Here is a 27902-nt window from a genome sequence, read left to right on the forward strand (position 1 = left end):
TTACCAACCAACTTCAATTGTTTTTATAGACTGTGTTGTTGTTGTTGCTTTTTCACATTTTCAATTTTTTAATTTTTTACCGTTAACTTTATTTAATTGTGTAGTTCGTTCGCTCGCTCGTTCACTTTTTCTTTAAGCGGAACATTTCCAGGGAAGTTCTATGTGAATGAGTGGTAAAGTTGGAAATATGGTCTTCGTGACCCCCTTTACTTTCAGTTTTTATTAGTCCCCACAGTGTCAACATAATCCGAATGACCCTTAAACAACCAGGGCTAATGTTGCGAACGTGTGTGCACTCAAAGTGAATGTTCCGCACATTAATTGAGAATGCATAGCATGTCTTCCGAAAACAAAATACGTAACGGGTTTCACATCACTAAATGCAAAGCTTAACAAAAGCTTTGATGTTAAGTTTGAAATAAAGCTTTTTGTTTGCCGGACAGAGATGGGAATCAACTGAGCAACAGTACTATTTTGTACTATCTATGTATAATAGAGAGATAGAGAGAGGGAGAGAGAGAGCAGTGAAATAACTGGCTGACTAACCGAGAATCAACATTCAGACGAAATAGCTGAAGCTGAAATCTCAAAATTTTGTACGAGATTCAGTCTGGGTTGTTAGAAATTCGTACAAAAAAAGGAAAAGTACTAAAATGTAATAAAAATTCAATACTTTGTATTGGACAGACTGAAAGAGGTAGGGTATATTCATTTTGTCATTCCGTTTGTAACTAATCGAAATAATGATCTTAGACCCAACAAAGTATATATATTCTTGATCAGCGTAAAATTCTAAGACGATTTAGCCATGTCCGTCTGTCTGTCCGTCTGTCTGTCTGTTATGATCACGCTGTCTTACGAACGAATTGAGATAGAGGGCTAAAATTTTGCACACATATCTATTTTGCCAGTAGGCTGGTCAGGTTCGCAAATGGGCCACATAGGTCCACATTTTCATATAGCCCCTATATAACGGTACCTCCCGATATTCGATATTTTGATGATTTTAGCGACATTATTCTCCGGAATTGTTTCATATTTGGCATTTGAAGTTCGAAATGGATACTACAGCCTGAGATAGAAAATTGTCTATGCAGGTCCACGTCTTCGTATAGCCTCCATATAACGGTACCTCCCAATATTCGGTATTTTGATGATTTTAGCGTCATTATTCACCGTAGTAGTTTCAAATTATGTATTTAGAGTTCGTAATGGGAACTACAGCCCGTGAAGAAAAATTGCCTATGCATGTCCAGGTCTTCGTATAGGCCCCATATATCAGTACCTCCTTATATTCGGTATTTTGACGATTTTAGATACAATACTCACCGAAATTGTTTGAAATGTCGTATTTGAAGTTCGTAATGGAACCTACAGCCTGTGACAGAAAATTGTCTATGCAGGTACAGGTCTTCGTATAGATCCTATATAACGGTACCTCCCAATATACGGTACTCTGATGATTTTAGCTAAATTATTCACCGTTTATTTCACGTTTCGAATTTGAATATGGTAATGGCTTATGACAAACTATGCTTATGTAGGTCCACGTCGTATAGACCCCAATAAAACGGCTGTATTCGGTATTTTTAAAATTTTAACAGAACTTTTAACGGATTTTATTTTTTGAAAATATCCAAACTCGTTCCAAATGGTGGAGGGTATTCAAAGTTCGGCCCGGCCGAACTTACTGCTTTTTAACTTGCTTGTTTTTAGAAATTCGTACCAAAAAGATACGATAAGTACTAAAATGTACTAAAAATTGAATACTTTGAATTGGACAAACGGAATGAGCTAGAATTCGGAAAATTGAAATGGAGTCACAGATGGAGTGCTATATAGATGTACTAAAGGGTTCTTGGAAATTAGAACTTTAAGGTTACGAAAAGTTCTAAAATGGTACTAAACTTCTACAATGGTACCATTTAGTATTTGGATAGACTAAAAACTTTTAAATTTGGTATGAGAAACAATTTTGAAAATTATGTTTGACATACGAAGATGCTTTCGGAAATAGTACTACAAATGCACGAAAAGTAAAAATTGGTACTAAATTTGGTACTATTTGGAATTGTCAGAATGAATAGAGTAAAAAACTTGAAATTTGGTATGAGAAGCAATGTTGGAAAGAAAGTTTCACATATGAAGGTGGTTTTGAAAACGGTGCTACAAATGTACGAAAAGTAATAAATAGTACTGACTGTGGTACAATTTGGTATTATGTGAATGGATAGAACTAAAAACTTGAAATTTGGTAGGAGAATCAAGGTTAAAACGTAAATTTGATACATTAAGAAGAACTTGGAAATTTGTACGAACTGTACTAAATGGTACTAAATTTGAAAAAGTTTGCTTTAAAGCGAACGGATGAAGCTGAAATTACGATATATTACAATGGGATCCCTGTTGGTGGCAGTTTTGTAATAAAGAGGTGGTTTCGGAAACATGTACTACAAGTATACGAAAAGTACAAATAGTACCATATTTGATACAATTTGGTATTGGGTGAACAGATAGTGTTTGAAATCTGAAATTTGGAATTCGGATAGCTGTTCATGTGTAGCCTTGACATATGAAGGTCGTATCCTAAATGTATACTATAATTGTACGAAAAGTGTACGGTTTTGGTTACTGATGGTATTAGCCTTTGAAATTTGGCGATAGTTTTGAAATGCGTTTTACATTTGTACGAAAAGTTCTAAATGGTACTAAATTTGGTATTCTAGGGCTGGAATCTTTGAATTTGATATTATGGTCTTTGCTGCTATCTGAAATTGATATTTGTAGGTGGTTTTCTTTGCCTTCACCTATACCAAATTTAGTAAACTTTAAGGACGCATATCCAAAACAATCAACTTCTCTTTATCCTAAACACCAACAGTGATCCAAAATTGTACCAATAAGTACTTTTTAAAAAAGTATACTAACAGAGGACTCAATGTCAAATTTCGGAAATCAAGCTCTATCCCTTCACCTAACTTAGGACCACTTAGTATTTTTCGAACAATTATAGTACACATTTCCAAAAACCAGCTCCATATCTTAACCACAGACACTAAGAGTGACATCTATATCACATATCAGGACTTCAGCTCTATAATTATCCCATCACCAAATTTCGTGCAATTATATTGCTCTCAAATTTGATATGGATGTCACTGCTGGTGTCTCTGAGCAGTGACATACATATCAAATTTCGCCACATCAGCTCTGTACCAAATTTGAATATTAAATTTTGTAACATTTAGTACTTTTCTTATAATTTAAGTACTCATTTGCAAAGCCGTTCCATATATCCATTCTAGACACCAAAATTTATCGAAATATAGAATTTCACGTTTTCAGCCCTATCAACCAACAGGAATGCTATCATTAGAAGTTAGAAGAAGAAGTTTATTACCATTTTAGAACTTTTCGCAACATTAAAGTATGAATTTCCAAAGACCCTTTGGTACATAAATACTGCACTTTATCAGTTACACTCATTCCAAACCCTCGTGCAAAGTGTCAAGATTCTAGTTTCAGCCGTTTCGCCTCAGCGTTGATTCTAGTTCTACTTTTTTTGCTTATAGATAAAAGATAGTTCGAATTCCAAAGTTTTTATTTTCCATCTCTGATGTTAAGTATAATGGAAAGCTTTAGTTGGCAGAAAACTTTTGGCAAAAGCTTTATTAAAGTTTTTCCCCGATAATAAAATATATAGCATGAGATATTTTATTTTCACTTGTTATAAAATAAACATTTCTGAAACAGCTTGTCCTTTACAACAAGCGGTGGCCTAAATATTTAAAAGAAAAATTGTAGGCTGGGCTATTAAAAAGTATAGCCAAGATACCGCCTCAGGGAAGAACAAGTTCTGGAAACAATGTTTGGAGTCTCTCAAATTACATCAGGACTTGTTTGTGTTCGAAATCTTATAGTGGTTTGATTTGGCTTAACGAGCACAAAAATTGTTATTGATTGGTTTATGTACTGATCTTGTGTTGTGTCTTGAGGCGGAGTTTAATTTTGAACCATTGGCTAAACCTAACCTATAATCAATAAACATTTAATTTTTTAATTTGTTGATCCATCCTTAATTCCAGGATATCATATCGGTCCATTTCCCTGTAAATGTAAATTAAGTTCCTTTAAGGCATTTTGTGGTGGATATACCCGAAACAGTAGGCCAAAAATATTCCATATTTGAACAAAATCAATGTTTGATGAACAAAATCAATGTTTTGATGGAAAAGGGGACTCTCGTAGTTGTATATGAAGATTATCCTTTCTGATCCGTTGTGTGGAAGGTACCATCAACAACAATGAGGTGAGGCAGATTCGAAAAAGATGGAGCTAGACAATTTTCTGTCACAGGCTGTAGCTTCCATTACGAACTTTAAATACGAAATCTCAAACAATTTCGCTGAGTATTGTACCTAATATCGTAAAAATACGGAATATAAAGAGGTACTAATATATGGGGCCTATACGAAGACCTGGGCCTGTATAGATAATTTTATGTCACTGACTGTAGTTCCCATTATGGACTTCAAATACCAAATTTGAAACAATTCTGGTGAAAAAATGTCCATAAAATCATCAAAATACCGAATATTGGGAGGTACCGCTATATGGAGGCTCTACGAAGACTTGGACCTGCACAGACAATTTTCTGTCATAGGCTGTAGTATCCAATACGAACTTCAAATACCAAATTTGAAACAATTCTGGTGAAAAAATGTGCATAAAATCATTAAAATACCGAATATCGGCAGGTACCGCTATATGGAGGCTCTACGAAGACGTGGACTTGCATTGACAATTTTCTGTCATAGGCTGTACTATCCGTTACGAACTTCAAATACCAAATTTGAAACAATTCTGGTAAAAAAATGTCCATAAAATCATTAAAATGCCGAATATCGGGGGTAGGGTACCGTTATGTGGGGGCTATACTAAGACGTGGACCTGCAAAGACAATTTTCTGTCATAGGCTGTAGTATCCATTACGAACTTCAAATGCCGAATTTGAAACAATTCCGGTGAATAATGTCGCTAAAATCATCAAAATACCGAATATCGGAAGGTACTGTTAAATGGGGGCTACACGAAGACGTGAACTAGCAGAGACAATTTTCTGTCTTAGGCTGTAGTATCCATTACAAACTTCAAATACCAAATTTGAAACAATTCTGGTGAATAAATTCGCTAAAATCATCAAAATATTGAATATCGGGAGGTACCGTAATATGGGGGCTGTAGCAAAACGTGGAGCTACATGGCCCATTTTCTGTCTTAAGCCGTAGCATCTGTTACGAACTTTAAATTTTAATTTTGAAACAATTCCGGTAAAAAATGTCGCTAGAATCATCAAAATTCCGCATATCGGGAGGTACCGTTATATGGGGGCTATAGCAAAACGTGGACCTACATGGCCCATTTTCAATACCAAAAATCCTGCAGACATAGCATACATTAGAGCAAAATTTTATCAATCTACTTCAATTCGTTCGAAAGCTAGAGTGTTTTCCACAGACGGATAGACGGACAGACGGAGGGTCATCGCTAAATCGATATAGAATTTTATGTTGAATTTTATGCTGTATATATACTTTGTGGGGTCTAAAATGTGTATTTCGAGGTGACGGAAATGGCAAACTTAAAATACCCTCCATACTATGGTGGAGGGTATAAAAATAGAGGACTGATATAGCCCACATATGTTGTCGTAAATACATATTTCCATGTGTCAAATTTTTTTACCAAATGCCATTTACATACTTTCTGAAGCCATAAGGCCAAGGGCAATACATTTCCACGCCCGCAATTTTGTTGCACAGGATAATAAAAGCCTTTCAAGAACTTCACACATAAAGACATATACCAATTAAAGGTAATTTTTATTGATGTTCTTTTTTTCATTCTCCGACCACTCTATTTGATGGCATATTCGAGAGACTCTTCGAAGTACTTATAACAAAAAAAAAAACTCGGCCTTAATAAGTGGAGGTCTGGCGACATACATATACCTACCTTTCTTTCCAAATATTTCCGCTTTTATGTTCCTTTCTTCTTAAAGGTCATACGCATGGCTACACACGGAGAAAAATCAATTACTCACCTACTTTCTTTTCTTATCTACAATATGTATTATTAACGATTACAATAATTGTCGATAAATAAAGTGGTATTTTCTCCGACCAATACCACAAAATGTTAAAGAACTTAATTTTGCCACACGTTTTCGAGTTATCACAAATGTCTGTTGGCCGCAAATGATTCATAATGTTTTTTTTTTTTTTGTACTCCATTGTATATTTATATTTCCCCCCACCACAAATTTACCTTTTCATTATCTAAAACAATTTATCTCTGGAAAAAAATAAAAATGTCACAATAAAAGTGTGTGTGTGTGTGTTTTTTTTTCCAGACAATGTACCCCCATCTCTCCTGGCCCATCTATGGCCAGTGGATTTATATGATTGCAAAACTTTTCTTTCTTATCTCTCTTGTGGATTTATCACAATCTGATTTTTTTTCATTTCAAAAAAAAAGTACAAAAAATTGAAGTAATAAGCACCGAATTCTTGACTGTATCAATCGCCGTGAATCAACACCCAATTGAAAATATTTGAACTTAGAGGGATTTTTTTATGAAATGGGGTTCCCAATATAATCTCACAATCATATCAAATTCGATATTGCCATTATAAAAGAACTCCTACTGCTTTATATTGTGAAATATAAAAATGTATTTTTTTATTTTCAAATCATATCAAAATAACCGATTTCAAATTCTTCTTTAGATAAAAGAAGTGTACTAGGGGTTAATTTCATTATGCAGACGAAAGTTGTACCATTTTTATATCCTCAGCCATATGACTATGAAAGGGCAAAATGTGCTTTATCAAAATAGCGGGTCAAAATTTTCAAGATTCATGAAGCTCATAAAAGGCGAATGTAACATCCCATCCCATTCAGACTTGATACATCTCAATATTAACATCAACCCAGGGTCTATTATAAAAATGGTAGAGATCAGACCATTCCTTCTTGTACCTCCCCCACAAAAGGTCAAATTTTTGCTATAACCAAAATGATTAAAAAATCCGAAATAACGTCGCATTATTTCTACTGCTGCATAGATGGTAGATATTGGACCAGAAGGACCAATCCTTCTGGTACCTCCCACAAAGAGTCAAAATTTTGAAACTCCTAGACTACGAAATTAACATCCAATTCCATTCAGGCTTGACATATCTCAAGTTTCCATCAACACAAGATCTGCTTTAAGAATGGTAGAGATCGGGCCATTTCTCCTGGTGCCTTCCCCCCTTCTACACCAAATACTCTTCCAAATCTTTGATTTTGAAGATTACTGGGAAGGATATTAGTTAAACCATTGCACAATGGACCCGCATCCAAATTTGCTGTCCAAAAATATTTTAACATCTCCATAGAAACCAATAATGATCTCAATGTCAAATATCAAAATTTCAGCTCTATCCCCTCACCCAATGCCAAACAGAGACATCAAAATCAAGTTTTAGGATTCAGCCCATCTTTTCATTCATTGCCAAATTTAGTAATACATAGTACTTTTCCTACAAATATAGAACAAATTTCCAAAACCACCTTCATATCTCTATCCCAGATACCAACAGAGACCTCAATATCACATTTTGGGATTCCAGATATATCCCTTCACAAATACCCAATTTAGTACCACTTAGTACTTTTCGAATATTTATAGTAGGCACTTCCAAAAGAACTTCCATATCTTAGCCCCAGATACTAATACAGACCCCAATATCAAATTTCAGGATGTCAGCTCTGTAATATCAACCTCTGCCAAATCTGGTACTTTTCGTACAATTTTAGTACACATTTCCAAACCAGCTATATATCTCAATTCTAGATATCAAAGTTATCTAAATATTAAATTTCAGAATTTTATCTTTATCTTTATCAGTCATTCTGTCAGAAATCCCTCATAGATAAAATACCTTCAATACGTCCTCCTTCTATCAGAGACTCTCCAAAACTCATGTTTACATCGAGATTCTTCTAGGTCTTCTAATAATAAAGCGATGTCTGCATCACTCTTACTTTTAATAATCGCAGAGCCTATTTCTTGTCTCCATTCTATCTTCTGATTACTTTTAGAAACTCCAAGAGAGAGAGAGAGAGAGAGAGAGAGAGAGAGAAATATTATGTACACGACATACGCACAAAGGCCTATTATTATAAGAAGATATTTTCAAATAACTTTCTTCTAAGTCTAAGAAAACAGAAATCTTTAAGATTTTGTACTAAAATAATACGAATAGTACCAAGAAGGTACTAAAAGGGTGCAAAAAAAGCAAAAACATATTTTTTTAAGAAAATCAGGAAAAAGAAGAAGTATTGTGGAATTTAGTTTACCGTTTTGAATAGGAAAAATCCATCTTTGCATCGATATATATAAAAATAATTTTGCATTGTGTTAGCAATGGATGTTCTCTGGAATCCGTGAACTGATTTGAAGTCTGCAAACTTTATATGAAAGGTGACGTCAATACCTCAGTTTATATTTATAAACAGCTCCTAAGTTGCAACTTTAATAGTGAATTCTGCATTGATATCCAAATATATATTTTGAAAATATTTCAGTGAGTATTTGATGGACTGGTATAAATGTTGGTATGTAGTGTGAAGTTTTGGACTGAGCTTTTAGAAATTCGAAGTGTAAGTGTACAGGGCAGCAAAATACCAAAAAACATTAAATTTGGTACAATTGGGCATTATGTTGTCGGATTGAGCTGAAGCATTGACATTTGACATACAATTTTGTTTGGGAGGAAATTATGTCTCCAAACGGGTATAGCTGGCAATTTTAAATGTTGTTATTCAGATCACTGCAGTTGCGTATATTAAAAATAAATAGTGGACTGCGTATTAAAAGTATATGAAAAGTACTAAATGGTACTAAATTTGGTATTGGGTGAACGATTAGAGTATCAAATCTGAAACTTGGAAATTTTGATCATTGTTAGTGTGTAGGGTTGAGATTTGGAGGTGGTTTTTGAAATATATGCTAAAAAAGGCACGTCAGGTGTTGAGAAGTGAGTAAATAGTATCTTCTGTAGATAGGACATTTTAGAGGTATTCTCATGTGCCACTTCTGTAGCTACATTTAGATGGGCCATCTATTGATAGAAGATCCTTTAGAGGTATCTTTATTTATATGATCTTCTAGAGGGCTTTAATAATTAGGTAAAAATTTTAATACATTTTATAGGTACAGAGATGGATTTCCACTTACAAAAGACCTTCAATTGCCATACTGCGGATGGAAACCATTTTAGGGTTATTCAACAGATAGAAGTCAATTTTGACACGAAAAACCAATCTGAAATTTTGATAGCTATTTATTTCACGCCGAATTTAATCTGCGCCCAACATATGCTCATAACAACTTAATCATATTAATATAACCTCCGCGTGCCTCTAAAAAAGCAATGTCTGACATAATGCCATTATTTAAAGGTATTGTTCAAATAAATATTAAATCAAATTTTTATACATCAACCTAAGAATACAACGCACAACGTTGGGTATTAGAGATGTTTCAATAGGTTTTATTTTCGTTTTTACGTACTTTATGCACTCACAATCTGAAAATTGGGATCGCGACTGATAAACGAATCATGACAAAATGATAAGATAACTAACTAACCGTTGGTATTATTCACTGTTCCAATAAATGTGTTTATCAACAACCATAAAGAGAAGGTGGAAGAGAGAGAGAGGGAAAATAAAATCGATGCATTTGTTGCCATGGGTTGCCGCAAGGACATTGATGGTATTACGCAGGACATTTAATTAAACAAATAAATAAACACATTTAGTACTTTCGTACAATTATAGTACACATTTTCAAAACAACTTCCATATCCCAATTTCAGGTACCATTCGAGACCCCAATATCAATTTTGGGGATTCCTTCACCCAATGCCAAAAATATTACAATTTAATATTTTTCGTACAAGTATAGTACACATTTTCAAAACCACCTCCATATCTCACCTCCAGATACCAATATACAGGATGAGATGAAAAAACTGCAACAAATTTAAGACTGCTGTCATTTCTAAGCCACTCGTCCGACAGCTGTTAAAATTATTCTAGTGACAGCATATTATAATGTTTAAAAACGTACAAAAGCATTTTGGTGAGAATTTTCCAGAAAAAAAGTTGTTCGTGATAGAATTCGGAAGAAAACAGCAACATCAGAAGAAATGGTTCAAAAAGTAAAGAAGCAACTTCGCAGTGGCCGAAAAATGGCTCGTAAACTAAACTTACACCGCAACAAAAAGAAAATATACTCAAAAGAGCTAAAGAGTTGCTTCGCTTGGCCGAAAGTGGTGAACTGCCGAATTTTGTATTCTCCAATGAGAAAACATTCGTTGTCCAGTAGTTTTTAAACAAACAAAATGATCGTGTTTACTTGCCAAAGAGGTCAGCTGAAAATGTGCACCTTCGGTTGGCCACCAGAAGTCGAGCCTGAATCCGGCCATGGTGATGGTCTGATTCAGTGGCCGCCATAACAGCCGATGGTTGCTCTCCGCTCGTATTAAGCGACCGTGGCATCAGAATAATTGCCAAATATTATCGCGAAAATATTCTGCAGGGTGTATTCAAGCCTTGGGCACGCAAACATTTTGGCCGCAGACCTTGGACATTCCAACAGCTCTCAGCACCAACGCACTCAGCACGCGCCACCCAAGAATGGTTACAAAATGAGGTTCCTCGCATCATTTTCAGCGCACAATGGCCACCAAAATATCCGGATACAAATCCGTTGGACTATTGTGTCTGGAGTATTTTGGAAAGCAAGGTTGGCACTAAAAAATACCAAAGTGTCGATCACCTCAAGCAAGCGCTTCACCGGGAATGGGCCAAAATACCGCAGAGCAACATTCGGCTAGCGTTTGGCGGTTTCATTGGCCGTTTGAAGGTCATAATTCGTGCCAAAGGTGGCCAATTTGAAGAAATCTAAAATTTGATGTTATTTCCGACGTTATTCGCATTCATTCAATAAAATAAAAAAAAAATCTAAAAATTATGGCGTTTGACTTTGTTGCAGTTTTTGTTTTATCTCACCCTGTATACATAAAATGCACGGATTCCTAGGAATCTTCATCCGAAAATATTCCAAAGTGTGGAAAAGAGAGGAACTTTCTTCAAGCATTTTGGTTATTTTTCGATGCAAACCTTCAAAACGCCGGTGCAGGTGTCTTTTTTAGCTCTGCACAGTGTTGTAGTATACATTTTCAAAACCGCTCCTTCTCTCAACCACAGACACCAACAGCAGCTTCCATATCAAATTTTAAAATTTCAGCCATGTTCCTTCTCCAAATACAACATTTAGTATTTTTCGTACAATTATAGTACACGGAGTCAAAACCACTTCCATATCTTAACCACAGACACCAACAGTGACATCTGTACCAAATTTCAGGATTCCAAATATATTTCTTCACCCAATGTCACATTTAGTACGATTTAGAACTTTTCGTAAAATTATAGTACACATCTTCGAACATATCACATCGCGGCTACACCTGACAATCCACTCTAATACCAAATTCAGATCTCAAGCACTATCTGTTCACCCAATACCAAATTGTACCAACTTTAGTACGCATTTCCATCAAATCACTTCCATATCTCAATCCCAGATACCAATAGAGACCTCAATATGAAATTTTGAGGATTCCAGCTATATCCCTTCAACCAATACAAATTTTGGTATCATTTAGTACTTTTCGTAATCTCAAACACAAATACCATCTAAATATCAAATTTAAAAAATTTAATCTCTATCCCTTCACCCAATACCAAATTTAGTACTATTTAGCACTTTTCGTACAATTATGGTACACATTACCGAAATCACCTCCATATGTCCTGGCTAAAGATTTCAAGCAATATCTACTCACACAATACCAAATTGTATCAAAAAATATATAGTACTATTTAGTACATATTTCCAAAATTACTTCTTTATCACACCACCTACCACCAACGGTCATCTTCCTCCGTGCATCCTTAACCAAAATGTTCCAATTTTAGTACTATTTAGTAAAGTTGGCACACTTCGTACCCATTCCTAAATTTGTACAAAAAATTGCACTATTTAGTACTTTTTGTACATTTGTACTAAATATTTCTAAAACAGCTCTTTATAGCAAATTTACCATTAATACGGACAGCAATACAAAATTTCAAAATTTTACCTTCATCCTTTCAATCCAAACTGTTCCAAATTTAGTACTACTTGGTACAGTTCGCCCACTTAGTACACATTTCCAAAACCACATTTAAAATTACTCCTTACATCCTTAATTATCATACCGAATTTCAAGATATTAGCTCTTTGCGTCCACATAATATCAAATGGTACCATTTTAGAAATTTAGTATCATTTTAGAAATTTTCCTAACCTAAAAGTTCTGATTTCCCTTTGATTACCCTTTGGTACATCTATCCTGCACTCCATCAGTGATTCACATTCTGAATTTCAGATTTCTTGCTCATTCCGTTTGTCCAATACAAAGTATTTAATATTTAATACATTTTAGTCCGAATTTCCGAAAACCCCTTGTGCAAAATTTCAAGATTCTAGCTTCAGCCGTTTCGTCTGGGCATTGACTCTTAGTCAGTCAGTTATTTCACTAACCTTTTACACACATAGATATATATATAGGCCTTTATTTTCCACACAGTGCTTTTGAAAAAAAAAATAGACCTACCTTGGCAACCCATGAAGATGTGTGCTCTCATTCTCTCTATATCTCTCACACACTCTCTCATTACACACAATGATGTGTACTTAGACATGTATAAAAGCTTTAAGTTCAGCCGGGCCGAACTTTGAATACCCTCCACCATTTGGTACAAATTTAACATTTTTCAAAAAAATAAAATCCGTTAAAAATTCTCTTAAAATCTTAAAAATACCGAATATATCCGTGGGCAATTTTTGTCACAAGCTACTACAATATTCAAATGCGAAACTTGAAAAACAAATCTGTTTATAATGTAGCTAAAATCTTAAAACTACCGAATATCGGGAGGTACCATTATATGGGGGCTATACGAAAACGTGGACCTGCATAGCTCATTTTCTGTCATAGGCTGTAGTATTAATTACGAACTTCAAATACGACATTTGAAATAGTTTCGGTAAATAATGTCGCTAAAATCATCAAAATGCCGAATACCGGGGGGTACCCGTATATGAGGGCTATTCGAAGACGTGGACCTACATGGCCCATTTTCTGTCTTAAGCCCTAATATCTATTATGAACTTTAAATACCAAATTTGAAATAGTTCCGGTAAATAATGTCGCTAAAATCATCAAAATACCGAATATCGGAGGGTACCGTTATATGGGGGCTATACGAAGACGTAAACCTTTATGGCTTATTTTCTGTCCTAGGATGTAGTATCTATTACGAACTTCAAATACCAAATTTGAAACAAATCTGGTAAAAAAAAATCGCTAAAATCATCAAAATACCGAATATTTGAAGGTACCATTATATGGGGGCTATACGAAGACGTGGACCTGCATAGCTCATTTTCTGTCTTAGAATGTAGTATCTATTACAAACGTTAAATACTACATTTGAAATAGTTCCGGTAAATAATGTCTCTAAAATCATCAAAATACCGAATATCGGGGGGTACCGTTATATGGGGGCTATACGAAGACGTGGACCTACATGACTCATTTTCTGTCTTAGGATGTAGTATCCATTACGAACTTTAGATATCAAATTTGAAACTATTCCGGTAAATAATGTCACTAAAATCATCAAAATGCCCAATATCGGAAGGTACTATAATATGAGGGCTATACGAAGACGTCGACCTGCACAGACAATTTTCTGTCATAGGCTGTAGTATCCATTACGAACTTCAAATGCGAAATTTCAAACAATTCCGGTAAATAATGTCGCAAAAATCATCAAAATACCGAATATCGGGGGGTACCCTTATATGGGGGCTATTCGAAGACGTGGACCTGCACAAACAATTTTCTGTCATAGGCTGTAGTATCCATTACGAACTTAAAATACGAAATTTGAAACAATTCCGGTAAATAATGTCGCTAAAATCATCAAAATACCGAATATCGGGGGGCACCGTTATATGGGGGCTATACGAAGACGTGGATCCGCACAGATGATTTTCTGTCATAGGCTGTAGTATTAATTACGAACTTCAAATGCGAAATTTGAAACAATTCCGGTAAATAATGTCGCTAAAATCATCAAAATATCGAATATCGGGTGGTATCGTTAAATGGGGGCTATACCGAGACGTGGACCTGCACAGGCCATTTTCTGTCATAGGCTGTAGTATTCATTACGAACTTCAAATGCGAAGTTTGAAACAATTTCGATAAATAATGTCGCTAAAATCATCAAAATACCGAATATCGGGTGGTACCGTTATATGGGGGCTATACGAAGACATGGACCTACATGGCCCATTTTCTGTCTGAGGATGTATTATCTATTACGAACTTTAAATACTAAATTTGAAATAGTTCCGGTAAATAATGCCTAAATCATCAAAATACCGAATATCGGGGGGTACCGTTTTATGGGGGCTATACGAAGACAGGTCCACCTGCACAGACAATTTTCCGTCATAGGCTGTAGTATTATTGACGAACTTCAAATACTAAATTTGAAACAATATCGGTAAATTATGTCGCTAAAATCATCAAAATACCGAATATCGGGAGGTACCGTTATATGGGGGCTATACGGAGACGTGGACCTACATGGCCCATTTTCTGTCTTAAGGCCCAATATCTATTAAGAACCTTAAGTACCAAATTTGAAATAGTTCCGATAAATAATGTCTCTAAAATCATCAAAATACCCAATATCGGGAGGTACCGTTATATGGGGGCTACACGAAGACGTAAACCTTCATGGCTCATTTTCTGTCTTAGGATGTACCATTCATTACAAACTTTAAATACCAAATTTGAAACAATTTCGGTAAATAATGTAGCTAATATCATCAAAATACCGACAAACTTAATATACCCTCCATACTATGGTGGAGGGTATAACAAGATCGTCACTCATTATTGGCACAAGTACACATTGAGAAAATAAAAAACATTATTTTTGTGAATTTTTCTTAGTTGACAAACTTTAACAGTAGAACACACACACACACATACACACCCAAACCCTCCCTCACACAGCGATACGCAAGCAGGCAAGAAAACCAGCACTCTGCTTTTCTGCTGCCCATATAGCCAATGATAGGTTGAATCCAACATTTTAGTCGGCATCTAACTGCCCAAGTATTGAGACACAACGAACGAAAGTGGTGAGTCAAACACTGCACCCCGGTTATCGCGAGAAAAATAAACACAAGTGTTTTTTTCTCTCCACTTATCTGCTATCTTCCAGCAAAGCAAAAATAGATAGCAAACGAACGAAAAAACAGAAGAAATCGTATATAGAATAACCCAATAAGAATATAAAGTAGTAATAGCCAATTTCCGGTTATACTTTCGACAAAAAAGAAGAAGACAAAACAAACGCCACTTTAAAAACCATGGATAAGTCACAACCTCCACCATACACCGAAACTCAGCCAGGCTATACACCTGCCAGTTACTACCAACCGGGCCAACAGCAACCGAATCTATATCCCCCAATGCCCCAGCCAGCACAAAATTATCAACCCCCACCACCACAACCCCAGGTGCAACAGCCACCAACGGTGATCATTCAGACCCGTCCCCAGCTGATTGGTTTGGGCAACCAGCCGACACGTATGCAGTGTCCTTCGTGTCATGCCGACATCATGACAACGGTGAAACATTCAGCCAATTCCAGGACCCATTGTTGGGCGCTGTGTCTGTGCTTGTTCATGTAAGTATTTTGAAAGTATTTTTTTCCTCCATGGCATCGGGGATTTCCATGAAATCCAAAAAAAAAAATGAATAATTTGCCATAAAAATTGATTATGAATATGAGTATTGAATTGAGACAGGAGAATTTATTTTGTTCGCTGAATTAATCACCTATACGATAACTTCAGCTACTGTCGAGGGGTTTTGATAGCTGATAATCTAATCAACGGGTCGAACAACATCAGGGTGAATTACTTGGAAATTTGTTGTTCATTTCGAAAATGGAATTTGAAAAAAAAACAACAAAACAAAGTTTTATAAATAAAAGTGAATTCAATTCATTAGTGGAAATATTTTCACAGTCGCTAGATAAGATCCTCTAGCGATGATAGGAATTCAGGATGTGTGTTTAGACCCTCCACCAGAAAATGGAGTTAATATGAAATTTGCTAATTGCTTTGCAACACATTGTTAATATTTCTCAGAGAGAGAGAGAGAGAGAGTGGGAGAGAGAGAGACAGCAGGGTGAGAGATAGTGTTAAAAAAATTAAAATTGAATGATCTGTGTGCCACAGAGAGAGAGAGAGAGAAAGAGAGAGAGCAGAGTGAGAGAAAATACTAAAAAGGTACTTAAACGGACAGAGCTAGAATTGTGAAATTTTGAATGACGATCGCTGATTGGGTATTGGATAGATGTATCAAATTGGAAACCATGACTTATAAAAAAGTACTGAATTGTACTAAACTTGTTGGAATAGGGCTGTACTTATCAATTTCGCTATGAGGATAACTATGGATTCAATAATGGGCGCAAGGAAGGAAGAAAAGTAGTAGATTCGTTATGAAGAGTAGGAATGGAGCAGGAAATATAAAGTCTTCAATCCCTTGAATTCTTTATCTAAAGGCGATCTCTCCAAAGGTCATTTATGGGACCTTATATCTTTAAAAGGCGCTTAAAATATAGAAGAAAACCTTTTGAAAGCCTTCCAACCGAGACTTGTTAAAATACCTATTTAGGATCTTCAATTTCCAAATATATCTATTTATAGAAGGTTTTCTGTCTACATAAATTCTCAAAATTAACTTCTCTTTATAAGAATTTCAGAAAATGTCATATTTCTTCTCTACAAGTTACTTCCATATGAAGTTGCCTCTGGTGGACCCTCCAAATATAGAAGAGGGCCCCTTCAAAAGTTTGTCCTCTTTTGTCTTCTAAATAAGGGAGATATCTCCCTTAGCCTTCTTTACAGAAAATTCCTTGAAGTCATTTCATCTACAGAAGACCTTCCGAATGGGTTCAAATATACTAGAGGATCTCTTTAAAGCCTTCCATCTCTTAAAGGTTATCTGGCTATTAAAGACCTAAACATTTCGTCCTCCAGAGGTCTTCTATATGTTCAACATTTAGACTTCTTCTAAAATATCGTCAAAATATAGAAGAGGTCGCTCGTGAAAGCCTACCATCTTTAGAATATATCTGAGATTTATGCTACATAGAAAATTCACCCAATATGCAAAACCTCTAGACAGATTTTCTCTATAAGACACCCCTTTTTCAGCAGACCACTACTTGAGGTTCGACTAAATACAAAAATATCCGTTTAAAACTCTTGGAAGAGATCAAAAAAGTCTTCTTTGAATAGATATCTCTATAGCCTATAACAATTGTCCCTAAAATGGAGGACCTCGAAGAGCCTTCCTCCCTGCAGGATCTTCACTGAAAGCTCTTTTTAATAAGAATGATCTTAAGGAGGTCTTTTAAACAGATGTACTCAAAAATGTCTACAAAATTAAAATAGCTCTGGAAGGTTTTCACAGAGGACCTTTAGAGAGAGTTCCGCTATTTGAGAACTCTTAAAGGATTTCCATCTACAAAATACCTTAGAAAGACGTTTTGAATTAAAAAAAGACCACTAGCCTCTCTTTAAATATAAGGAACACCTTGAAGGTCCAAAATCTATAGAGAGCCTCTACAATGTACTCTTAATAAAATAGGTCTCGGGAAGGTCTTCACAATACACAGAGCCTATAGACAGGTTTTCCTTTAAGGAGATCTCTTAAAGGCTTTGCTCTCATAGAATATCCATCAAAAGTCTTTGAAATAAAAGAGACCTCCAGAGGGTCTTTAAAATATTAAGGATCTTCACAAAGTCTTCCAAAAATAGGACATCCTTTAACGGTTCTCTGCAGTTTTTTTGCCTTGAAGGCCTGCCATATGTAGAAGACTTCTATTAAAAATGAAATGTATAGAAAATAAAAATAGAAAAGACCTCCATTGAGAACCTCTCGACAATCTTCGAAAACCAAGGCAATCTGGAAGAACAGTTTGAGGCCTTCTGTTTGGCAATGACCTTCTCGAAATTTTCTATAAAATATAATGGGGTCTATTGCGAATAGGAGGCCATCCGGACGTTATGTTGTTAATCAATAGATAAATAGATCCTGCTTCCCTCGGTGAATGAAGCCATCTGTTTAAAAATGGCCTCCTCGAGATTTTATATAGAATATCAGCTGGGGGCAAATAGCAGACCATCTAGAGGTTCTACTTTCTGGAGGTCTTCCATGCATAAAGGTTTCCTAGATGGACTTTTGCATACCTTCCACTAGAAAAATCATCTTGAAGACCCTTTATGCATAGAAGAACTCCAGAAAGTAGAATTTCCATGGTAGAACCTCCAGATCGTCAGCTATATGCAAAAGATCTACAGATGATATTCTAGAGAAAATGTCGAGAAGTTCATTTCTAAACAGAAGGCCTCAAAAGGTATAGCTGAGATCATTCTAATAAGACCTCAAGCAGATCTCTGAATTGTATACCCTCCACCATTCTATGGAGGGTTCATTTAGTTTGTCTTTCCGTTTGTAACTTCTTGAAATATTCATGACAGACCCAACATAGACCCAAAAAAAAAAAACAAGAGAGAGAAGTTAAAATTTTGCACACGTGTGTATTTTGCCAGTAGGCAGGTTATGTTCGGGTCATGTCGGTCCACGTCTTCGCATAGCCCCATTTATAACGATACCTCCCGATCTTCGGTATTTTGAAGATTTTTGCGACATTATTAACCGGAATTGTTCCAAATTTCGTAGTTGAAGTTCGTAATAGGTACTACAGCTTAGAGCAAAAAATCGGGTATGCAGGTTTAACGTCTTCATATAGCCCTTATATAACGATACCTCCCGATATTCGGTATTTTGACGATTTTAGCGAAATTTTTTAACGGAATTGTTTCAAATTTCATATTTGAAGTTAGTAAAGGGGACTACAGTCCAAAATAGAAAATTGTCTATGAAGATCCACATCTTCGTATAGCCCTCACATACCTGCCGATACCTGCCGATTTTCGGTATTTTAATTAGCAGCATTACTCGCCGGATTTTTTTTTTCAAATTTCGAATATTAAGCTCGAAATCGGCACTACAGCCTATGACAAAAAATTACTTATGAGGGAACACGACTTCGTATAGCCCCCATGTCATTTTGGAGGTATATTTTTCTCGGATTTTTTTTTTAACACTGTAACGACTCAGATTCCTGCGTTTGCTGAGGTTAGCTCGCGGTGGCCAGAGTTCGTCACAGAAATTTATTTCTGTCAGCGACGGAAGTAAGGAAAATACGAGTCTCTCTATTAATATTGGATCACCCCGGTTTATTATTCTCCGGTTAAATATATTTACAATCAGGATATCGCATAGAGTCCTTGGAGGGATCTCGAATATTCGTTCGGCTCCGAGATAAGTGGACTCCCAGCAGCTTCCCCTGTTCTTATCCCAGTGGCTTTGTCAACTCACTGGATTTGGCCCAGGTGTTCTTGAGCGGCTTTTGACAACTCGCTCTTTCCCCTTCCTGGTGGCTTTACCAACTCACTCAGGTATCTCGTTGTCCTGGACTTTTTTCGCTTCGGCGGTCGCGTTTCCAAGATCTTTGGTTTCACTTTACTCACCTGAAGTTACAAAAATACAGAATAGGCTGCTTCCTTGATCTAGGCTCCTGTTGGCCTAGTGACTCTCAATCAAGTTCCTTCAAAATGGAAGTACGGCCAGGATAAAAGTTAGTTTCGTTTTTACTTGTTTTTTTTTCGGTCGTCTGGATACCTTGTAACGGCCTTTTGAAGGTTTTGCAATCCTATGAGAATTTATCTGTAGGAAATCCCCATTATTAACACTGTGCAACAGCCAATGTGAATGGCCCTTAAAAAATTGTTGGCCTCGGAACCCAAAGCCCTTTTGGGATTTTGATCTACTAACCAAATACTATAATCTCCAAATGAAATTTCCCACTTGCCACACAATGACTGGGAAATTGTAGCACAGGCTTGTTTTTCGTATTACCCATCCAAAAAGTGCCACCTATCGAAACCCTAGAAGGTCTTTCGGAATAAAAGTATTTTCCAATATAAAGTGTATTACAAATCCATTTAAACTTTTTAAACATAACCCCCCCCCCCCCCTTTCGAGGGGCCCAATATCCTCCCAATTTTAGATTCTAGCAATTGGTGTTTCAAAATACGAACTTGTATGCGTAATTGTTTCCTCTTTTACGACATTGCACCATAAGCGCAACCAGCAACAATGCGACAAAGAGCCATTACTTATTTTCACAACAACCACTGATGTTTACAATCGCACTTTTGCAGTGACTCATAGCAAATTGAAATTAAATCAAAGCAATTGTACAACGTAAGCCCCGCCTCCCCCTAAATTCATTCATCTCCATCACAATCATACACATCAACAAGTGGTGGCGCTTAAGGGTCAGTTACTGATAATTTGTGACGCATGACAAAGGCCAAATGGAAATTAGAATATTTTTTTTCTCAAATTACACATTTAAATACGCCTATGGGAATACCCTAACAAACAGCCACAATTAAACATACATACATCCGACATATATATTTGCAATTTGTACTCAGAATTATTTTCATGAAATGTTTTTGTGTTTTTTTTTTTTTTTTTTTTTTTTCGAAAATGTGTTTTACTTCAGCTAACACTCATCCGACGTATGTTTTAGTCGAATGTTTATAGAAAATATGTATGTACGTATGTGCAAATGTTTGTATGCGACGGCCGCCACCGATCGATTTCTAAACATTCTGCTGTTCAAACAACTGACTGATAGTGCCAGTAACAACGAACGAGCAAATGAAAAACTTGGAGCATTTCAAAACTTGTAATTGTGGATTTGTTTGGTTTTTCTGTTTCGAATTATAATTAACACAGTTCGGTTAGTGGCAGCACTTGGTTATAGGGCTGCCTAATTTAGCAATTTTATGACGAAATAAGTGTTTTGAGAAAATATATTTTCAAATGCAGAATTTTCAAATTCCACGATCTTATCACCAAATTTTTTGATAATCCACAAATAAGTAAAAAAAAATATATTTTAAACAAGTAAAAAAGCTGTAAGTTCGGCTGGCCGAACTTTGAATAAAAACAAGTTAAAAAGTATCACTTGGTATTGCCGCCAGATATATACCCTCAACCTATGTTCGATTATTTAAATATATTTTGACTTCTGTTAAGATTAATCAAACGTTTGACCCTATATGGAGCAGGTCCCGAAGGAATGGGCCTATATTGACTTGGGAATGGGCCAATATTGACCATTTCCTATCGGATCCAAAAATATGATATAAATATTGCGACAGATGTGCCAAGTCTAAATGGAATCGGATGTTAATTTGGCGTTTTATGAGCTTCATGGGTACTCACAATTTCAATATTTTGTTGGGGAGGTTCCAGAAGGAGTGGACCGATGTATTCCCCCTTCACACCAGACCATGGGTTAATACAAATATTAGGATGTGTGAAATTTGAAGACAATCGGACTTTACATCACATTTTATGAGAGTAGTAATTATTCAAAGTTTTGACCATTTGTGGGGGAGGTAATTGAGGGAGTGGACCAATATTGTCCATTTTCACACCTGACCTAGCGCGGACGCGAATATTAGAATATGCAAAGTTGGAGCAGAATCGTATTATCATTTCTCTTTTTGTGCACAAAATATATTTTTTGAAAATGTCGACCTTTTGTGGGGAGGTATCAGAAGGAGTGGATCGATATTGCTAATCTCCGAACTCGATCTAAATTTGACAAAAATATTACGATGTACCCAATTTGGATCAAATCGGATACTCCCTTCGAGAGCTATCGGGCGCACCAGCCAGGCAGACAGACGGACATCGCTAGATCGACTCCAAATGTTCTGTAACGGATTTGGTCCAAAGAGACCTAGGGTCTAAAACCGTTATTTCGACTATGCACGTTTTGGCCGTATCAAATGATATATGCCCCTGTAGCCATATGGCTGAGGGTATAATAAAATCCGTTAAAAATTCTGTTAATATCTTAAAAATACCGAATGTAGCCGTATATTAGGGTCTATACGCCGACGTGGACCTGTATAGGCAACTCATAAGCCATTACAATATTCAAATGCAAAACTTAGAAAAAAAATCGGTGAATAATGTAGCTAAATTCATCAAAATACCGATTATCTGGAGGTACCGATATATGGGGGCTATACGTGGACCTGCACAAACAATTTTCTGTCATAGGCTGTAGTATTCATTACGAACTTCAAATTCTAAATTTGAAACAATTCCGGCGTATAATGTCGCTAAAATCATAAAAATACCGAATATCGGGAGGTACCTTTATATGGGGGCCATACGAAGACGTGGACCTGTCTTAGGCTGTAGTATCCATTACGAACTTCAAACACCAAATTTAAAACAATTCTGGTAAATAATGTCACTAAAATCATCAATACCGAATATCGGGAGGTACCGTTATTGAACCATTTCTGCTGATGTTGCTATTTTTTTTTTTCGTCCACTTCCTTGTCGTCGGGCTACACTACCTGTATCACGGTTACGAGCGATGGTACGAGACCCAAAAGATTTTTTCACATTTAAATGCTAGAGTGCTCTAACGATAGCCGCCTGTTGTTTTCCAGACAAATATAAAAAAATCGCACTATCAGGCTTGAATTCCCTAACAAATAACTTTTTTTCTGGAAAATTCTCATCAAAATGCTTTTGTACACTTGTAAACAATTTAATGAGCTGTCACTGGAATTATTTTAACAGATGTCGAATGAATGGCTTAGAAATGACAGCAGTCAGAAAGTGGTTGCAGTTTTTTCATCTCACCCCGTATATATACTTTGTGGGGTCTAAAATGTATATTTCGAGGTGTTACAAACTTAATATACCCTCCATACTATGGTGGAGGGTAAAAAAAGAATCCACAATTATAAACCCGATATCTTCTTCAGTTTCTCCCCCGAAAAACTCTCAATAAAATCTACTATTATAACCCTTGTATATATATGTATGTATGTATGTAAGTAGGGTCTCTCCACATCATCACATGACAACTGCAGCTGAGTGTCATAAACAACTTCGTCAACGACAAATGCATTCGTCATTCAGATTAAAGACAAAACCAGTAACAGAAAATTGTTTACACTGACGACCAATGAACTCTAGAAGGGGCATAAAGACATGAGTAAGCCGTTTATAGCATTTTGACCAAAAGTGTGTTAAGTAAAACCGGCTAATATTAATACGAAAATATTACAACTCAACAGCATTAGCCAAGAACAAAAAATACAAGATAAAGCTATTTAAAATTTTGAATTGGATACTGATATTCATCCAAATTTATATTAGGTAGTTAAAAATTTCACAAATGTCAGTTTTTAGATACGAGAGGTTGTTAAGAAATAAAGTTTCTCTCTCCTCTCCTCTCTCATCAAAAAATGGCAATTGGGAGAATTATCAATTGCATAGATGGGCAAAATAATGAGATATGAATTCTTAAGAGAATTTGAAAATAACTTTCCAGCTTTGAATTTTATTTATTTATTTATTTATTTATTTATTTTTTTTTTTTTTTTTTTTGATAATTTTAAGTCGGTTTTGTCGGTTTTGCCGACAAATGTATACACTCAGCCGATGTTTGACTATTTAAATATATTTTGACTTCTGTTACGATCATTCAAATTATTGGTCCTCTTTGGAATAGGTTCCGCAGGAATGGGCCAATATTGACCTATTAGTATCGGACCTAAATAAATGTGATATAAATATTGCGACGTGACATGTTTGGACTTTATTAGTAACTTCCTTCAATTTATATGAGATATGTCATAATTTTTAGAAAATGTGAAAATGTGCGTGAGGTATCAGGTATAAGCAACCGAACCATTTCATTTTCATACTTCCTGTAATACAGATAAATATATCGGAGTGAAAAATACAAGAAAATCGAACTTTATATCCAATTTTATGCGAATTCATAACTTCCATCTCAGGTTTCTGGGTGAGAAAAATATTTAAATATAGCAAGTTGTAAAGAATCGCTGACTTGTTGCGCAAGTTATGACAGATAAAATAATTGGAATTGTAACCCTTTGGGGTGAGGTACAACAGATCCTGTTCTATCAAAAAAGCTTACTTCGCTTTCTTTAAACATCATTTTATTTTTCAAAATTTTGACCCTATGTGGGGAAGATACCAGAAGAAATGGTCCGATATCTATATCCGATATCTTTATAACAGATTTTCTGTTGACAGAAATATTGTGATGTACCAAATCTGAATGGAATCGGATTTTTATTTCACGTCTTATGAGCTTCATGGATATTCAAAATTTTGACCCTTCGTGGGGGATGTACCAGAAGGATTCTAACGATATATCCCATCTTCACAGCAGAAATAGTAGAAATAATAGAATGTGTGGAAAATGAAGAGAGCCAGATGCTTATTTCGGATTTTATATAATTGTTTTTGGTTATTTAAAACTTTGACCCTTGTGCGAAAGGTATCAGAAGAAATGGTCCGATCCCTATTATCTTTATAACAGACCTTGTGATGATCGAAACATTGAGATGTTCCAAGTCTGAATCAAATTGGCTGCTAATTTCGCGACTTATGAGCCTCATGGATATTCAAAATTTTGATAATTTGCGAGGGAGGTACCAAAAGGAGTGGGGGAGGTTCCAGAAGAAATGGTGCGATCTCTAACATCTTTATAACAGATCTTGTGTTCATGAAAATATTGAGATGTGTCAAGTCTAAATGGAATCGGTTGTTAATTTCGCGACTTATGATCCTCATGGATATTCAAAATTTTGACATTTTGCGGGGAAGGTACCAGAAGGAGTGGACAGACCTTGGGTTAATAAAAATATTGTCATGTGTGTAATTTGAAGACAATCGAACTCTTAGATCACATTTTATAAGAGTTATAATTATTAAAAAATTTTATCCTTTGTGGGGGAGGTACCGGAATAAGTGGACCGATATTGTGCATTTTCGCACTTGACCTAGCACTGAAGTAAATATTAGGATTTACAAAGATGGAGCAAACTCGGATTATCCGTTCTGTTAATGTGCAGTAAAATATTTTCTTTGAAAATTTCAACCTTTTATGGAGGAGGTAGCAGAAGGAGTTGACCGATAGTCCCCATCTCCGAAGTCGATCTAAGTTTGATAATAATACTACGATCAACCAAGTTTGGATCAAATCGGATACATCATTCGAGAGTTATGAAGCGCATCAGCCAGACAGACGGACGGCTGGACATCGGTAGATCGACTCCTGAAATGTCCTGAAACTTATTTGGTCCAAAGAGACCTGGGGTCTAGAACCATTATTTCGATGAGGCACGTTTTGGCCGTATGAAATGATATATACCCTCTGTAGCCATATGGCTAAGGGCATAATAAGCCATTGAAATTCCAAAAAGTGCAACTGAAAGAAAATAGACTCAAAAGAGCTAAAGAGTTGCTTCGCTTGGTCGAAAGTGGTTAACTGCGGAATTTAGTTTTCTCCGATGAGAAAACATTCGTTGTCCAGCCAAAGAGGTCAGCTTAAAATGTGCACCTTCGCTTGGCCACCAGAACTCAAGCCTCAAACCGGCCATGGTGATGGTGTGGGCTGCCATAACAGCTTTATTAACCGCTTGGCATCAGAATAAATGTCGAATATTATCGCGTATTATATATTCTTGGGCATACAAACATTTTGGCCGCAGACCTTGAACATTCCAACAGGACTCAGAACCATCGCAAGAATGGTTACAAAATGAGGTTCCTCGCTTCATTACCAGCGCACAGTGGCCAGCAAAATCTCAGGATACCAATCCGTTGGACTATTGTCTCTGGATTATTTTGAAAAGCAAGGTTGACACTAATATATTCTAAAGTGTCGATCACATCAAGCAATCGCTTCGCCGGGAATGGGCCAAAATACCGCAGAGCAACATTCGGGCGGCGTGTGACGGTTTGAAGGCCATAATTCGTGCCAAAGGTGACCAATTCGAACAAATCTAAACTTATTCTAAAATTTGATGCTACTTCGGACATTTTTTGCTTCGATTCAATAAAATTAAAAATTATGGTATTTGACTTTGTTGCAGTTTTTTATACCCTACACCACAAGGTGGTCAGGGTATTATGTCTTTGTGCATTTGTTTGTAACAGGCAGAAAGAAACAAGATAGACCCATAGTTCCTTTTGATGATCTGCATAGAATCACATTCTGAGTCGATTTATGCATGTCCGTCCGTCCGTCTGTCCATGTATTTTTGTAAACAAAGTACAGATCGCATTCATTGCGACCTATTGAAATTGGAGATAATCGGTCAAAATTTAGATATAGCTCCCATATATATCTTCATCCGATTTGCCTTTTATTGTGCACCAAACGTGTAATATCAGCCCGAATTGTATGGAATTTTGCATATGCAGCCAAGTTAGGCCTAGAAAAATGTGTGCCAAATTTGATCGAAATCGGTTCAGATTTGGATATAGCTCCCATATATATTGTTCATCCGATTTGTTATTTTTGTCCACCGCCGCCGTAATATGCACTCTGCAACAACAATATTTGGGGAAATATATCAAATACAGCTCAGAAATACAATTGCTAAATTTTATCGAGATCGGTTCAGATTTGGATATATATAACTTTGTCCGATTTGCCTTTTATTGTGCACCAAACGTCTAATATGTGTCCAAATGGGATGGAATTTGGCACTTACGACCGAATTGAGTCTAGAAGCTAGTATGTCAAATTTGGTGAAGATCGGTTCAGATATAGCTATAGCTCCCATATATATTGTTCTTCCGATTTGTTGTATTTGTTACCCACAACCGTAATATGCACTCCGTAACAACGATATTCAGGGAAATACATCAAATTCAGCTCAGAAATATTTTTGCCAAATTTTATCGAGATCGGTTCAGATTTGGATATAGCTCCCATATATATCTTTATCCGATTTCAAATTAATTGTGCACAAAATGGGAAATACAATTCCGAATTTAAAAGATACAAATGCTTCGGTATATTTACTCCTTTGAACTTTAAAGTATAATTATAATCATAGCCTGTATGACTGAATTCTCCCACAAAAACTTTTAATTGTTATGTGGAGCTCTACAAAATTAGCAAAGTGGTGTAGGATATCATAAAGTCGGCCCCGCCCGACGTTAAGACTTTCTTTACTGGTTTTTATCTCACCCTGCATTGTTGTGTTTAAATCATGACAGAAAATGAGAGACACAAACGCTCCAATATAAATCAGGAGTTATGTGATGTTTATTTTATGATGCGTATTAAATCTGTTCACCCCATTTTTATGGGAATTTCTATTTGATTGTTTTTTTTTTGCATTTCTTTATTCAAAAAAATTCTATAAATTATTTTTAAATATATTAATAATAATCTCTTTTTTTCTTTAATTTTCCAGTTGCTGGCCTTGTGTCTGTGTGCCATACTGCATGGATTCGTGTCAAACTGCCAACCATACCTGTCCAAATTGCAATTCCTACATTGGCTCTTTTGATAACTGATTTCCATTGATTTTTAACTTACAAGTATTATTATAAAAAAAATACCAAAAAAACAACAAACACAATTTTGTAAATAATAATATAAAAGAATGTGCCAAATAATCCAAC

General features: G+C 35.9%; 1 protein-coding gene across 1 annotated transcript; it reads left to right on the plus strand.

Annotated features, from left to right (window-relative positions):
• Positions 1-15277: 15277 nt before the first annotated feature.
• Positions 15278-27837, plus strand: LOC101900445 (lipopolysaccharide-induced tumor necrosis factor-alpha factor homolog). Its single transcript, XM_005188326.4, has 3 exons — positions 15278-15388; positions 15472-15939; positions 27692-27837. The coding sequence occupies exons 2-3, from the start codon at positions 15620-15622 to the stop codon at positions 27792-27794; spliced, it is 423 nt and encodes a 140-aa protein (XP_005188383.1). The 5' UTR covers positions 15278-15388; positions 15472-15619; the 3' UTR covers positions 27795-27837.
• Positions 27838-27902: the final 65 nt, after the last annotated feature.

The sequence above is a fragment of the Musca domestica genome, unplaced genomic scaffold (assembly GCF_030504385.1).
Source record: "Musca domestica strain aabys unplaced genomic scaffold, Musca_domestica.polishedcontigs.V.1.1 8, whole genome shotgun sequence".
NCBI classification, from domain to species: domain Eukaryota; kingdom Metazoa; phylum Arthropoda; class Insecta; order Diptera; family Muscidae; genus Musca; species Musca domestica.